Source organism: Narcine bancroftii, chromosome 8, assembly GCF_036971445.1.
Source record: "Narcine bancroftii isolate sNarBan1 chromosome 8, sNarBan1.hap1, whole genome shotgun sequence".
NCBI classification, from domain to species: domain Eukaryota; kingdom Metazoa; phylum Chordata; class Chondrichthyes; order Torpediniformes; family Narcinidae; genus Narcine; species Narcine bancroftii.
In genome coordinates, this window is record NC_091476.1 from 27,961,351 (window position 1) to 27,976,573 (window position 15,223).

General features: G+C 39.7%; 1 protein-coding gene across 4 annotated transcripts in view; it reads left to right on the forward strand.

The window, feature by feature from the left end:
• Nucleotides 1-15,223, forward strand: part of hdac8 (histone deacetylase 8) — a 54,178-nt gene that overhangs the window by 35,014 nt on the left and 3,941 nt on the right. For 3 of the 4 annotated variants that reach the window (XM_069893381.1, XM_069893380.1, XM_069893382.1), the window contains exons 8-10: nucleotides 6,261-6,433; nucleotides 9,442-9,536; nucleotides 12,952-13,057. In XM_069893381.1, the coding sequence (XP_069749482.1) occupies nucleotides 6,261-6,433; nucleotides 9,442-9,536; nucleotides 12,952-13,057 (374 nt within the window). The remainder of the gene's footprint in view (nucleotides 1-6,260; nucleotides 6,434-9,441; nucleotides 9,537-12,951; nucleotides 13,058-15,223) is intronic. The other variant, XM_069893383.1, reaches the window with a different exon arrangement.

Below are 15,223 nucleotides of genomic sequence, written 5' to 3' on the forward strand. Positions count from 1 at the left end.
GCACTGATAGCTCTTTACTGATGGCAGGAAAGGGATAGGGGAAGGATGTGGGGGGGGGGGGGCATGTCCAATCAAAACTGGAGAAGTCAAAGTAAATACCATCTTGTTGGAGGGTTCCTAAATGGAATACAAGGTGTTGTTCCTCCAATTTGCGGGTGTGGCAGTGCATGAGACCTTTGACCCTGACGCACTTTAACTAGGCCTGTCTCAAGAAAACACTGCCCATTTACCACCAATACCTAACCTGGTGGACCAAAGGTTCCAACACACTTGATCACTGTTATACCAAGATAGCAAGGCCAATCGTTCTTTCCAGCGACTGCATTTTGATGATTTGATCACTTGACTGTGCTCTTTCTGCCTTCAGGAGTGAAACATGAAACTCTGCAGATGCTGTGATTGCAGTAAAAACACAGAAATGTTGGAGGAACTCAGCAGATCTTGCAGCGCCCATAGGAGATAAATATATAACTGATATTTCGGGCCTGAGCTTTTCTTCAAGGTATGAGTAAAAAGCAGGCAGGTGCCTGAATTAAAAGGCTGGAGAGGGAAAAATGGGCAGGAGGAGGAGTACAGAACAGCAGAGGAGAGAGGAAAAGTGAGAATTAACTATTGGATATGGTTGGGACTTAGGATACAGCATGACAGTGACCATCCATTTCAATTCCCGCCCAATTCCATGGCTGACATATCTATCCATGGTCTCGTGAATTGCCAGACTGAGATCCACCACAAATTGGAGGAACAACACCTCATATTCTGTCTCTGCAACCTCCAACTGGATGGCATTAACATCAGCTTCTCCAGTTTCCGTATCAATCCCCAACCCCCATCTTTCCCTTTGTCTCCCAACTCTGTCTCTCTCTCACTCTTCCCTTTTCTCTTTGTCTCCTTTCCCATAGCTATGCTTCTACAGAGACCCAAACAAACCATCCTCTACGAGTTATTTCTCACCTTTCCACTCTCCTGTGTCCCATCCATATCCAGTTAACACTTTTTGTCTGTTCATCTGTGCCTATTCTTTCACCCCCCAGCCTTTTGGCTTGTACATTGAAAAATGTCGGTGATATATCTTTACTTGCTATGGACATTGCTGAATTCCTCCAGCATTTCTGTGCTTTTACACAAGTCAAGTTTATAGTCAAGTCAAGCCTATCTCCCTCCCAACTCTTTTGTTTGGACTCCCCCCCCCCCACCCCCACCCACTCTTTAATTTGGATGCCTACCGGCATTTTCGAAGGGCTCAAGCCCAAAACGTCGGTCCTGTATCTTTACGTTTGCTACATAAAGGACACTGTTTGACCTGCTGAGCTTCTCCTGCATTTTGTATTTTTACAGTACTCCAAATGAGGCCTTTCCAATGTCTTGTACACTTCAAGGTTCCTTTCATTGTCATGTAATAATTCATAAAAATGTAAATGGTTAAAGTCCACACTGTGATGCAGCCAGCCAGGATGCTCTCAATAGAGATCCTGTAGAAGGTTGACATAATGATGGCTGATATCCTTGCCCGGTTCAGTCTTCTGAGGACATGCAATCACTGTTGCTCCTTCCTGACAAGTGAGGAGATGTTGAGTGTCTATGATAGATCACTACTTAAGTAAACTCCAAGAAACTTGGTGCTCTCCACTCTCTACCACAGAGTTGTTGATGTGTAATAGAGGGTGGCCGTTCCTGGTCTTCCTGAAATCCATGATCATCTCCTTCGTCTTGTCCAAATTGAGACTCAGGATGCACCATTGTCGATGCTGATGTAGCCAACTACTGTTGTGTCATCTGCAAATGATGACACTGTTGGAGCTGGATCTGGCGATGCAGTCATGGGTCAGTAATGTGAACAGGGCGGGCTGAGCACATAGCTCAGCGTGACGGTAATTGACATTCTGCTACTTACCTGGACAATCAGTTGTCTTTCCATTCAGAAGTACAGGATCCAGTTAGGATCCTTGCTGGGTGTGGAGTCCCAGCAAGGGTAACTTTTCCATCAGCCTCTGGGGAATGATCGTACTAAACACCAAGCTGAAGATCATAAACAGAAGCCTGGTGTATAAGTCCTCGTTCTCCAGGAGGGACAGGATGGAGTGATGGGACAAGTCCATGCAGTAGGAGACAGCAGTGTTTCACTCCCAGATGATCTTGATTCCTTCTAATTCCAATATGCCCACCAGAACAAGGAAGAGCCACTGTGTACCCCCATGTTCCCTATGGATCTCTTCTGTCAGTCTCCAAGGATGATGTGCAGGCTGCCTTCAGGAGGGCGAATCCAAGAAAAGAATCCGGTCCAAAGAATCCAGCCGAGTACTGAAACCAATGCTGATTAATTGCAATTCACAGATACCTCACTCCGGCAGGGCATGGTACCCTCCTGTTTCAAACAGGCCTCAATCATACCAATGCCCAAGATAACCTGCCTAAATAACTTCTTACCAGAGGCACTGATATCCACAGCGATGAAGTATTTTAAGAGGATGGTGTTGAAGCATATTGGCTCCTGTCTGAGCAACGACATGCATCCGTTCCAATTTGCCTACCACAGCAACAGATTTACAGCAGATGCCATCTCACTGACTCTGTACAAGCCCCTAGAACATGAGAGATGATGAGACGGACGAATTGCGAGAAAAGAATGGAATCCCTGCAGGGGACAGGGTGTGAAAATGTGCAGTCAAGATAACTGGAATTTGGTGGATTTGTAGAAGTCTTTCGAGAGTTTGTCTCCCCAGATGGAGACAGAGATATCGAGAAAGAGTTGAGTATTGCCAGAGATGGACCGTGAGGTTGGGATGGAAAAAGTGGAGGAGCTCGTCATGGGTCTGTGAGGCAGCATCAAAGTAGTTATGAGTGAACCAGAGGAATAGTTGAGGAGCCTTGCCTGTGTAGGCTTATAGAATGGATTCCTCCACATAACCAACAAAAAGGCAGGCATAACTGGGGACTATGCGAGTCTTATGGCTATCACTTTGACTTAGAGAAAGTGGGATGAGTGAAAGGAGAAGTTATTGAGGGTGAGAACAAGTTCTGCCAGCTGGAGGAAGGTGGTGGTGAAGGGGGACTGGTTGGGTTAGTTCTCTTGAAACAAATGAAGGGCTTTGAGGCCTTTAGTATGGGGAATGGATGTCCATGGTGACGATGAGGTGGTTGAGTTAAGGGAATCGGAAATTGTTCGAGATGGTGGTGGGGAGAGATTGAACTAAGGGGGACAAAACAGAGTCAAGGTAACCTGTTACCAGTGCAGTTGGGCATAAACACATGGAAACAATGGGTCTGCCAGAACAATTGGATTTGTTGATCTTGGGTAGGAGATAGTGTGGGTCTGGGAAACAATAAGGTGGCCATGGAAATGATGAGTTCAGAGATAGTGCATGAAAAGGTGGTTTGATGAATTTTGGTAGGGTCCTGTTGAAGTGCTAAATCAGAGGAGGTGCCTGAGAGTTATTGTCCATATAAAGATTTAGTGCGCCAAACCACAACAGCGCCATCCTTGACAGCCAGATGGATAGTGAGGTTGGGATCGGTCTGGAGAGAGTATCGGTCGTGGCTTTCTGAGGGGGTAAGAGTGAGGGGAGTGGGGAAGTCGATATGCTTGATGTCACGGCGGCAGTTGGAAATGTAAAGGTCCAGAGCAGGCAGGCCGGAATAAGGAGTTCAGGAGGAGCAAGACAGTTTAAGGCAGAAGAAGCGGTCTGTAGTGGGGGGTGAAGAATCCTGGTTGTACAAGTAGGCCTGGAGATGGAGCCAACGGAACTAGAGTTTGGCATCATGGTGTGGGCAAAGGAGGATGAAGGGGAGGCCTCCACTGAGGACAAATTGTTCTGTCTCCAAGAGGAGAAGGTCAGAGTGGATGGTAAAGATGAGTTAATGTAAGCGATGATCTGCTTGTCTACTGTTAATCATATTCTCTTCTATAAATCAACAAGGAGTCTCATCCCAGTGATATTTACTATACCAATGACTGGATCCCTATTTATTTTAATATACTAACACTTCTTAACCAGAAATTTGTGATGGTGATTGAATATGTACTGATGCTATTACAGTTGGCTTCAGAAATTGCAAAACATTCTGGGAAATTCAGCAGGTCACCTGGGCCCAAAACCTGACAAAGGGTCCAGGCCTGAAACCCTTTAACTCCTATGAATCCTATATGTTAATTACTAATTTCTGCAGGTAATTTACTGATATGCATTGTCGCTATCAGCACTGATAATTCCTCCTAACCACTTATCATATTGCCATTCAAATATTTTCACAATTAAAGCATTTGTTTAAAAAAATGTTGTGCTAATAGGATTTCCTACTGATGAGATACAATCCGCCTGAATCTACTGTGGATGAAAAATACAGCAGAACCCCATTTTAATGGGATAGTTTGGGTCCAAAATATCACATCACAAAAAAAATAAACAGGGTTGCGCTAAATTGGAGTTTCAATAAATTGTTGTATTTCCAGTTAAAATTAAAACACAAATTAATTTTTAGTAAACTGACCGTCCCCATAGCTCACAGCAGCCCCAAGTACTTGTACTTGCTCCTGGCAGCAAGTCCAATGACTCATCACATTATCTCCGGATTCACATTAAAATGGGGTTCACTGTACTGAGCATTAATCCTTCAAAAGTGTTGACCATTGTGAATCCTGATAAGAATTAATTCTAGCAATTGATTTCATGAAAATGTATGTTGCTTATATAATACTGTTTTAATTGTGGATTTATAAGATATTTTTGATTTTTTTTTACAAGCAATATCTACAATGAAATAAAAAATTGTGGAACCTGTAAACAATTATTCCTTGAATACTGAATAGCTGTATTTTACATTGGTGATGAGAGACACCATTGTAACTCATTCCAGATGCCAGCCTAGAGAGGGTAGGTTTATTCTCTTTAGTGAAGTATTAAATGGAAACATTCATTTTATTACATTAAGGAATACATGCCAACATTTTGTTTGATCTTATTCATTTTCTTTCTGCACCAATTTAGATTTTCAGGTGTGTGACATTTAAAAAAAAATTTGGATATTTAATCATTCTTCCAAAGACAACTGTTACAATCAATGCATCTTTGACAATTATTCAGAAATACTGAGTGGATTAACATGATAATCACAGAATGGATTCTGACAACCGTAGCACACTAATATATGTATAATATTTTCAAAAGTTTGAATCATCAAGGATCCACACCACCCGGCACACACTATGTTCTCACTGCTGCCATCAGGAAAGAGGTATAAATGTCACAAGACTCACACCACCAGGTTCAGGAATAGCTGCTACCCCTCCACCATCAGACTCCTCAACAATGAATTCAATTAGGGTCTCTTTTTGGACTCTTACTTTTGCACTGTATTATTTGTTTTACTTACCTCTCTATATTGCACAGTCAATTATTTACATTTCTTTATTTGCTTACATGTGTACATTATTGTTTGTACTACCAATCAATGGTAATTCTGCCTCTCCCACAGGAAAGGGAATCTCAGGGTTGTATGCAATGTCATGTATGTACTCTGACAATAAATGTGAAATCTAAAATTCAATTTATTTAATCGTGGAGTGTAGCTGCCTTCTGGAACTGTGGGTAGCTGCCCTGTTCCTGAGCTCTGAGATGAAGTTCCTGGAGCTGCTAGCCTTGCTGCAGATGTGAATCGCTATTTGATTTACTAGTTCCCACAAGTTGCAGTTACAATATATCGCTTGTCCAGCCATCTCTCTGTTTAAATGTTATTAATAAGGACAAGTAATTAATTAGTAGGTATAATTTTGTTGATAGATGGACCATATACAGTAAAACCCTTGGCACAGGCACCTATGGGAGTTGGCAGATGTCAGATAAGTGAATTTTCCAGATGCTTATAATTGAGTGTTGCGTTTTTGGCAAACTAATGGCAAGATCGTTAATGAATGACGATCTACCGGGACCAATGCCTGAAGAGGGCGCACAAAATCAGTGAACCGGTGCGGACTCGAAAGGCCAACATGGCCTGTTTCCGCTCCGTAAATGGTTATATGGTTATATGTGCCAATTTTGAACTTCCATATTTTGTACCTATTTATTTTCTGTGATTTTTTTTGCCTTTTACATGAAGCTTCCAGTTGCTTGAATATCAGATAATAGGGGTTTTACTGTTCTGTATGTGGATTCGCAAATGAGGTATACATCTCCTACTTTATGAATATGGGGAGGAAAACAGTGATTTGGTGACATAAAATGAAAGAAACATCTATTGACCCCTAATATCTATTTTCTCTCAAGTGTGCTGAAAGAGGTTTACGCTTCGTTTAACCCTGAAGCAGTTGTCTGCCAGCTAGGAGCAGACACTATTGCTGGAGACCCCATGTGCTCCTTTAATATGACACCAGTCGGAGTGGGAAAGTGCCTGCGTTACATACTGAATTGGGAGTTGCCAACTCTGATCTTAGGAGGAGGTGAGTTCATCGGCCTATTGATGAAGGATATTTGCTAATAATTATAGAAGTAATTGGAAATAGATAAACAAAATTAGTGTATTGGACAGTAATATTGTAGGGAAAGAAAATTTTCAAAATAAAATTGCATATCTTTACACTTGGGAATGTTTTTAAGCCAAAAAAAAATTGTAAAATTAAATTATAGTGAAGTCTGCATATAAACTGGACCATTGGACAATATGCTAGAATCACTTTGCCAACACATTACGTCCTGTAACTATTTGAGCATAATCTGATTTCACCTACCTCATGATTTCACTCCATTAAAGAAATTTCCTTTGTTTCACCTATTGCCCCTCCCCACCCCATTTTAAATCCTAATTTATTTATCTTTCTCAAATCTGATGAGGAGTCTCTCATCTGAAGCATTAACTTTTTCTGATTCCAAAGCTGTGACCTGTTAAGCTGAGATTTTCCAGCTTTATCATTTTCTGTTTTATATCACAGTGGCTCGGTTTTCCTTATCCAGCTCTCATAAGTCTGTCCTGCTGGGCAAGATGCACAACCTCATATTAACAATAGATTACACAGACCATGAAGCTTTTTATGCTGTAATTACACCCAATAAGCCATCCTACCCCTTTTTTCTTCCTACTAAAAACTAACTTGTAGTTAGTATTTCTTTCTCAGTTCTGTCCAAGGATCATATCTCTGAAATGCTGACCTAGTTCTCTTACCACAAATGCTGCCTGACCCTGCTGAGTTTTCCCAGCACTTTTTGTTTTCAGATTCCTAGCATCAGTACTCTACTTTTATTTTCAAAATCTATACTGCTTTCTTCTTCCTTGTTTCCAGCAGTCTTTGCTTCTGTGCATAATCAAGTATGTACATAGAAGAATAATCTAAGGACTAAATTGAGTCCATCTATAAAATAAATATTTTGAAAGGGAGAGACTGTAAAATGATTGTCACAGTAGGATACCAAACATTTGGTATGGGCTCTGTTTAAATACAAACCAGACTGAAGGAATGAAACTCTCTTCATTTTCTGTGAAAATACATCTTAAAACAAATTTGCAAAATACTGTGGAACCTGAAATAAATACCAGAAAACACCAAAAAATGCTCTGAGGTTGGGTACATTTGTAGAGAATCAAACAGTTTTTTTGTGTTGTGTTGGCAAGGCACTTCTCCAAGGTTTCTGGGTTTCACCTGCCTCAAAAGACGCAGGTGATTTTTAAAGAAAATCCAACCAAAAAAATTTATGGTATGTACTGAATCAACTTAAAATCGCCTCTGCCAGAAAATCCCTCCTTCATTTGAGATGAACACAAATTTATTTGTGATACTTTTGAGAGACTCCCTCATCAAAAGGGCCATACAGTAGCTTTCAAACCACAAACTCAATTTATTTTCTTGCTCAATCCATTGCACAAGAAGTTGTTGATTCAGGTTTAATGTTAAAAATGGGGAAAGTAAGATTTAAATAACAAAGTCCAGGTGAAGGGGAATGGGAAGGAGAAAAGAGAATCAAAAAGAAAACATGTGAACAGGAAACCAATTGTGTGCCTAAATCTCCATTTTTCACTTCCCATTTTAATATTACCTGGCATCTGACTGAATGGTGCACTCAATGTCACTAAAACCAAGGAGCTGATTGTTGACTTCAAGAAAGTAAAGCCAGAGGTGGACAATCCATTGATCAATGGGGGATCAGAGGTGGAGAGGATGAGCAAATGTAGGTTCTTGGGAGTCACTATCTCAGAAGATCTTTCCTGGAACCAACACACCAATGGCATCATGAAGAAAGCCTCTACTTCCTCAGGAGTTTGCGGAGGTTTGGTATGACACCAGAAACCCTGGCAAATTTCTACAGAGGTGTGTTGGAAAGTGTGCTGACCAGCTGCATCATAGTCTGATATGGGAACACCAATACCCCCAAGTGTAAAGCCCTGCAAAAGGTAGTGGACACAGTCCAGGACATCACAGGCAAAACCCTCCCCACTATCTACAGGGAACACGGCTGTCAGAGGGAAGCAGCAATCATCAAAGACCCAACCATCCAGCATTCTCTCTGTTCTCGCTGCTGCCATCAGGAAAGAGATATAGGTGCACAAGTCTCAGCACCAGTTTCAGGAATAGCTGCTATCCCTCCACCATCAGACTCCTCAACAACAAACTCATCAGAGACTTATTTAAGGACTCTTACTTGTGTACTTTATTGGTTGACTTTCTTTGTTCTCATAGTAGTATTGCAGTTTGTTTACATTTGTTATCTGTTCATAGTTCTTTTATATGCTTACGCTGTGTACAGTTTATTTTTGCTACCAATTAGGGGTAATTCTGCCATGCCCACAGGAAAAAGGAATTTCAGTTGAATGTGATCTCATGTATGTACTCTGACAATAAATCTGAAATATGAACTTTAACCCTCTTAAGAGGATGGTAAGTTGTAATTGGAAGATTATAAAAGTTGTCAGTGATCTTTTCTCTCCTTGGCAGAAGATTTCAGGTTTCCAGAATTCATACAAGAGATGAAAACATTTCTTGAAAACTATCAAATGTTTTGTCCTTTTGGTTAAGAATGGATTGATATCAGTTGTCATGGAGGTATAACAAATCAGTAACATTATGTAAACAATGACTGGCACAAGCAGATCTATATTCTTCCTGTGTATTAGAGTGTTTGTTGAGAATTATTCGCAATTGCTGCTTGATGTTAGGACTATTAATCACACAAATAACTAAGGGGGTAAAAACAAGAATGGCTGCATACGCATTTAATTCATCATTTAATGAATTGTACCAGCCCACAAAATACTAAGTTAAAGCAGAGAAGAAAGAAAGATGAAACAATTGATAGTTTTCTTAAACCAATAATTATGCCTTCAAAGGTAATCTATTAAATAACACAAAAATACAGTAAAGTAGTATTAAAATGAGAAATAAGTCATCTGGTTACAGTGCCTTCTGGTCTTGTCTCATAAGATATTTGTATATTGGTTTGTTTTTTCTGGTGGTGATAGGGGGCTATAACCACGCTAACACAGCCCGGTGCTGGACGTACCTCACTGCCATTATCCTTGGAAAATCTCTTTCTTCAGAGATTCCTGACCATGAGGTAAGACTGCAGCAGACTACTTTTCCTTTCTAACTGCTGAGTCATTCCAGCTAATCAAACCTCAGACTTTTACACTGAATACAGCTTTGTAGTCAAGTGACAGCTCTACAGATAAGTACTGTTTCTCCATTTTCCCCAAATGTCTCCCTGCCCTGGATCAAAATAAATGGTAACTATTTGACGATTAGCAAAGTCTTTAGACATTCTTAATTACTGAGGCGTCTCTTAGCCATTTTGCATTATCCAAAAGAAAAAGAAGGCACTAAAGGATAGGGTAAAATTGTCAGACTTGACCTTTTCCCTCCTTAGCAGGAGATTTCAGAGGTGGGTCCTACAATTCATGAAGGAAATGAAAACACATCTTAGAAAACCAACAAACTTTTTGTCCTTTTGGTAAAGAATGGATCGATTGTCACCAATTGTCCGCAGAGATCAATAGTTCATTGTGTAAACAGCAGACACAGATCCATATTCTGTCTGTATACTAGACTGTTCATTGAAAAGTTTGTAAGGTTACTGCTTGATGTTAAGACTATGTTAATGAATCACATTGATAATTGAGGGGATATAAAGGAATTGAAAATATAAATAATACCTTACAAATATTGTGTATTTGCAATATTGTTGCAGATTAATTTAGTTTGCATTGTAGATAGTGGAGAAGTTTACATTTTTGCTGGCCATAGATGTATGCGTCTCATGAACAAAATTTGAATTTATCATATTGCTTACATTAATAGATATTGATTTAGTAATTTGGAAGATGTTGTTCAGGCAGCATCTGCTAGGAGAGAACAGACTGTTGACCTTTCACCAGAACTCATTTACTGCCAAGTATTTTCAGCAATTTCTTTTTTTATTTACAGATCTTCAACATCTGCAGCATTTTTCTTTGAGGGATAGGTTACCTCTCAAAAAATAAGATTTTGTTAATGACTTTGATCTGCTTTGGTATAAATCTAACTGCAACCCATCTGAACCCATCCTGACTCTGAGTACTTGGAATTTTTTGTATCTGAAGCACAACTTGATGTAATTTATTTCCTCATCAAGCTAAGTCACATTGATTAGACAGGGTGCTGAATGAGATTGTCAAGGCATGTCCTGACCCAAAATTAAGTATTTTATTAGAAAATGTGTCCAAGCTGATTTGAATCCAATCAAACATTCAACAGAACTCATCTGTCTCATAACAAGTAGTCAAGATCTACTTTCAACGGAGGTGTTAAGATACTGGCAGCCACAGTAACCTGATTAGATGGAATTCTGGGAACGATGGTATGAATTTGGATGGATTTTGGAGAGGAAATTAAGGTAGCCAGTAGATTTTATTGTTGAAGAAATAGGCGATGATATCATGTTTGGTGTAGACAAGAAGGTGAGAGAACCTTTAAAGGTAGGAATTAACAAGGAGACCAAGGAATAAAGATGAGGAGAAGCAGGTGGGTCTCGTATTCAAGATAAATTCAAAGGAAGCATGAAAGGAAATGGAGAAACTGGAGAATGATGCAAATTCATGGTCACTGTTGAGGGACCTGCTAGAGGTTTGGTCCATTGTGTTCGGAAACTGAGGGAAATGGCAGAGAAACGGGTAAATGGCAGAGATAGCAATTTGGATGGTCTTTGTATTAATGATGAGCCCCATGGACTCCTTTTTTTAAAGAAGACATTAGAATCAGGAAGTTGGCAGGCTGGATGGGTGAGGGAGGGATGTTTAAGATTTTTTCTGCACCAGAATAATGAAGCTGGTGATAAATGTTTTGCTATTTTGGTCAATGAATCTAAAATTAAGGATGGGCAATGTGAAATGACTTGGCATTTATCTTTTTGTAGCACTCATAGTCAAGGACCATTCAGATTTTGCTATTTTCATAATTTTTCTTAGTTATCCAAAGGATCTCAATGGCTATGTGTACAGCAGAATTTTCCTCCCATCATAATCTCTTCAAGTACCCTGTTGTTGACTCTTGGTACTCTGGTATTTCAGCATCCGGTGAATGAAGTAGAAAATGTTTCACTGTGCCCTGTTTAAATTTTAAATTAATTTTGCAATTAGGCCTTCACGTGCAATGGTTCTCAACCTTTCTTCATCCCTTTGTTCCTTAAAAAATGTTTTACTTACAGCAGACAATCTATAACAAACCTGTGGACAACCAATGTGGGGAAGTGGTGGGGGGGGGGGGGGTGCCTCATGGACTGCTGCATTCCAGACCATTGGTAGATATTTGGTTTCTTTTCTTGAGGAATTTTACAACCATCATTTTCATATTATTTATTGGCCGGGCTGAGCCCAGCCTAGGGGGAAAAATAGTCTGGCACCGGCCCTTGTGGGGAAGGGGAGGTGACAGACAGATAACCGGACAGGACAGGGGTAATAGATGGCCGGGGGGTGGGTGGGGGGGGTGACGGACGGCCGGCCAGCTGGGAGCTAGGAGTGGGGAATTTTCTTAAAGGGACTGAAATCCAGAAGATTCTAAATAATGGCAGGTGTCCAGTCCCGACGATCCCGGATAAAAGGTTAGGAACCTGTACTAAATGGACGGAAATAATTAATTTAGATGAAAGGTTGCTTTTCGACACCAAAATCTTGGTTAGTCAGTGTTGCAAAACCCTATATGATTGTCAAACATATAGTCTGCAAAATTCTATAATATTTATAATTTATTTTGAAAGCCTTGACAATTGAATAGTATTTCTGTGTAAATTCTCAGCCTTTCAGAATATTGACAGTTAATTTGCTAACTTTTACCTGCAACTAAGCAAAGTAAAATCTTTCTACAGAAACATTCATTTTCATCATACAACAAAAAATAAGGTACAGTGTTCTCCATAATGTTTGGGACAAAGACATTTTTTTTTCCTTTATTTGCCTCTGTGCTCCAGTTTTAAATTTTAATCAAACAATTCACATGTGATTAAAGTGTACATTTCCAGATTTTATTCAAGGTTATTTGTATACATTTTAGTTTGATCATGTAAAAATTACAGCACTTTTTATACATAGTCCCTTCATTTCAGGGCACCATAAAATTTGGGACACAGCGATGGAAAAGTAGTTATGTTTAATACTTTGTTGAAATATTTGGTATAGTACTTTGTTTATGAAGTACCAAGGAATACTTTAAGGATTGTAATTTAATTGTCCTATTCAGACAACAGTTATAAAATACTCAATTTGATCATTACACTTTGAGATCTGAGCCATCAAGTTAAATTCCATATTCTTTCCGAACTGGACATTCAAGCTTGTTAATCTGTTCCAGTTATCGATTATTCTGTGCAAAGTCTAAAGGTTTTAAGTTTGATTAGATTATAGTACATCATTTATTCTGGTTTTAAAAATAAAATCAAAGGGAAGCTGAACATACCTGGAGACTTTTTTTTACTGTCATAACTAATCTAATTTCTTTCATAGTATTTTACAGAATATGGACCTGATTACGTACTGGAGATCACTCAAAGCTGCAGGACCGATCAGAATGATCCCCAACGTATTGAACAGTTACTTAATACTATCCGAGGTGAGCAGTAAAAACTCTCAGTAGTTTTATGTCAGAAAGAAATGAATTTCTTGAATGGATGTGGCATAAATTTCTGCAGCAATATTTCCTTTAAACATCAAAGGACAAGCCATGTCAGATCCTTCAAAGGGATCATGAAGTTACTCAATTCTGTCTTCTTATGACCAGCAATGGCAGGTGACTTGCTCAGAGCTCTGACCCACCTTCCGTCCCAGCCTGTGTTTGCTCTATGACGCTGCCACAAAACAATGAATTTCGTGACAAGTTCTTGACAATAAATTCTGATTCTAAGGCATTAAGGAAGGGCAGATCCCAGGACCAAAAGATTTAATTTTTAAAATTTAAAATACAGCACTGTAACAGGCCAATTTGGTCCTATGAGTCCATGCCGCCCAATTTACACCCCATTAACCTACACCCCACTACGTTTTGAAGGGTAGGAGGAAACTGAAAACCCATTCAAACACGGGGAGAAAGTACAAACTCCCTACAGATGGCACGGGATTTGAACCCAGGTCCAGTCCCGATCGCTAGCGCTGTAAAGGCATTGTGCTAACTGCTATGCCAAATGTGCTGCCCGATTCTTTCACCGTTCAGATGTCCAAATTTTGCTCTTCCTGAATCCTCTCAGTTCAGGGTCTTTTACTTTACAAAGAAAAAGTCCTCATCTCAGTCTATTTAAGAAAGCTTTCACTTTTAATGAAAACTGCACGAAGGATAGAGTAAAGAAGCATCTTGAAAAGTTTTAGTTGATTAAAGAGAGCTAGCTAGCACAGAGTTAAAAACGATGGATCACAAAACCAGATGTGATATTTGCAGGAAACTGTTGAGGTCTCAACTAATTGCTGCATTAATGATGTAGATTATAGAATAGAGAGCTAGATCCCAGCTTTCTGGTTTTCAAACAAAAACTGCCTAAAAGAGCCTTCAAGGTTAAATTGTATACCCATTTTTTTTCCAGCTAGTTCACCAGTGAACTTGTTCACATAATAGAATTAGGATCATTGAAAAAAAGATCTCACCATGCCCTCTTGGCATTCATTCATCAAGGCCTCCACAATCAGCATTCTGTGGGATTGCCACTGACTAGTAGTGTAATTATTACCACCCACATAAATATTACTATTACAGGATCAGGTAGGGTATCCTGTGACAGACTGTATATCAAATGACGGTGCCTTATAATTTGGCTCACTTAAGCCATTGCATCATCTGTGAGATAGAAATCAGGAACGTAATTTCATATTATTCACTCAGCAGAATGATTGTAGCCCTAACAACTCTCAAAGATCTCAATGATATCTGAGAGAAAAGCCCTCTTCTTTGATATCCCATCCACCATATCAGCTGATTACTCTTTCTACCACCTTTACAATATTGCAAAATACCTCTTGGTTATAAAGGGAGAAAACAGAAACCGGTCTTTTGGCCTACTGAGTCTGCATTAATGTTCAACATTCCTTTTTACCCTGTGTGTTCAGGCGTGGGCTATCATGTCTCTCCATCCATCACATTCTCTGACCCTCTGAATTGTAGTTGTTGCCTCCCCTGTTTCTAACCGGGACATTAATCGATCTATCATTTTCATTCTCTGTCTGCCTAATCCTCTCTTAACCCATTTATTATTTCCACATTCCTATCTACTCACCCTCTCCCCTTTTTCAAATTCTACAGCTCATTTAGGGTCAATTTACCATGACCAATTACCTACAGCCTGCATATGTTTGGAATGTGAGAGAAAACCCTTGCGGTAACAGAGGAAACCCATAAATGTCAGGCAGCACCAGAAGTTAGGATTGAACCTTGGTTGCTGGGTGTGTAAAGCAGCAGCTCTACTAGCTGTACTATTGTGTTGCCTGCAAGATGATTTATGGGAATAAATGTACAGGAATATTGCCACCTCAAATTTCTCCATGAACTGCACGATCCTGGAACCTAACAATATTATGGAATCAAATTCACCACCTACTCAGGAAAGCAACTTACCTCCCAACTTCACAAAGGCAATTAGGGGTGGGCAATAAATAGCTACAGGCTAAACACAGGAATGTACTTGGCTAACTTGTCTTGGATGAAATCAAATTCAGGAGGTTGCAGTTCTGCAGAAGCATAGATGCTAAATTGTTAGTAATGCAAAGCAGGGTATTTTAAAACTTTATGGGTGAT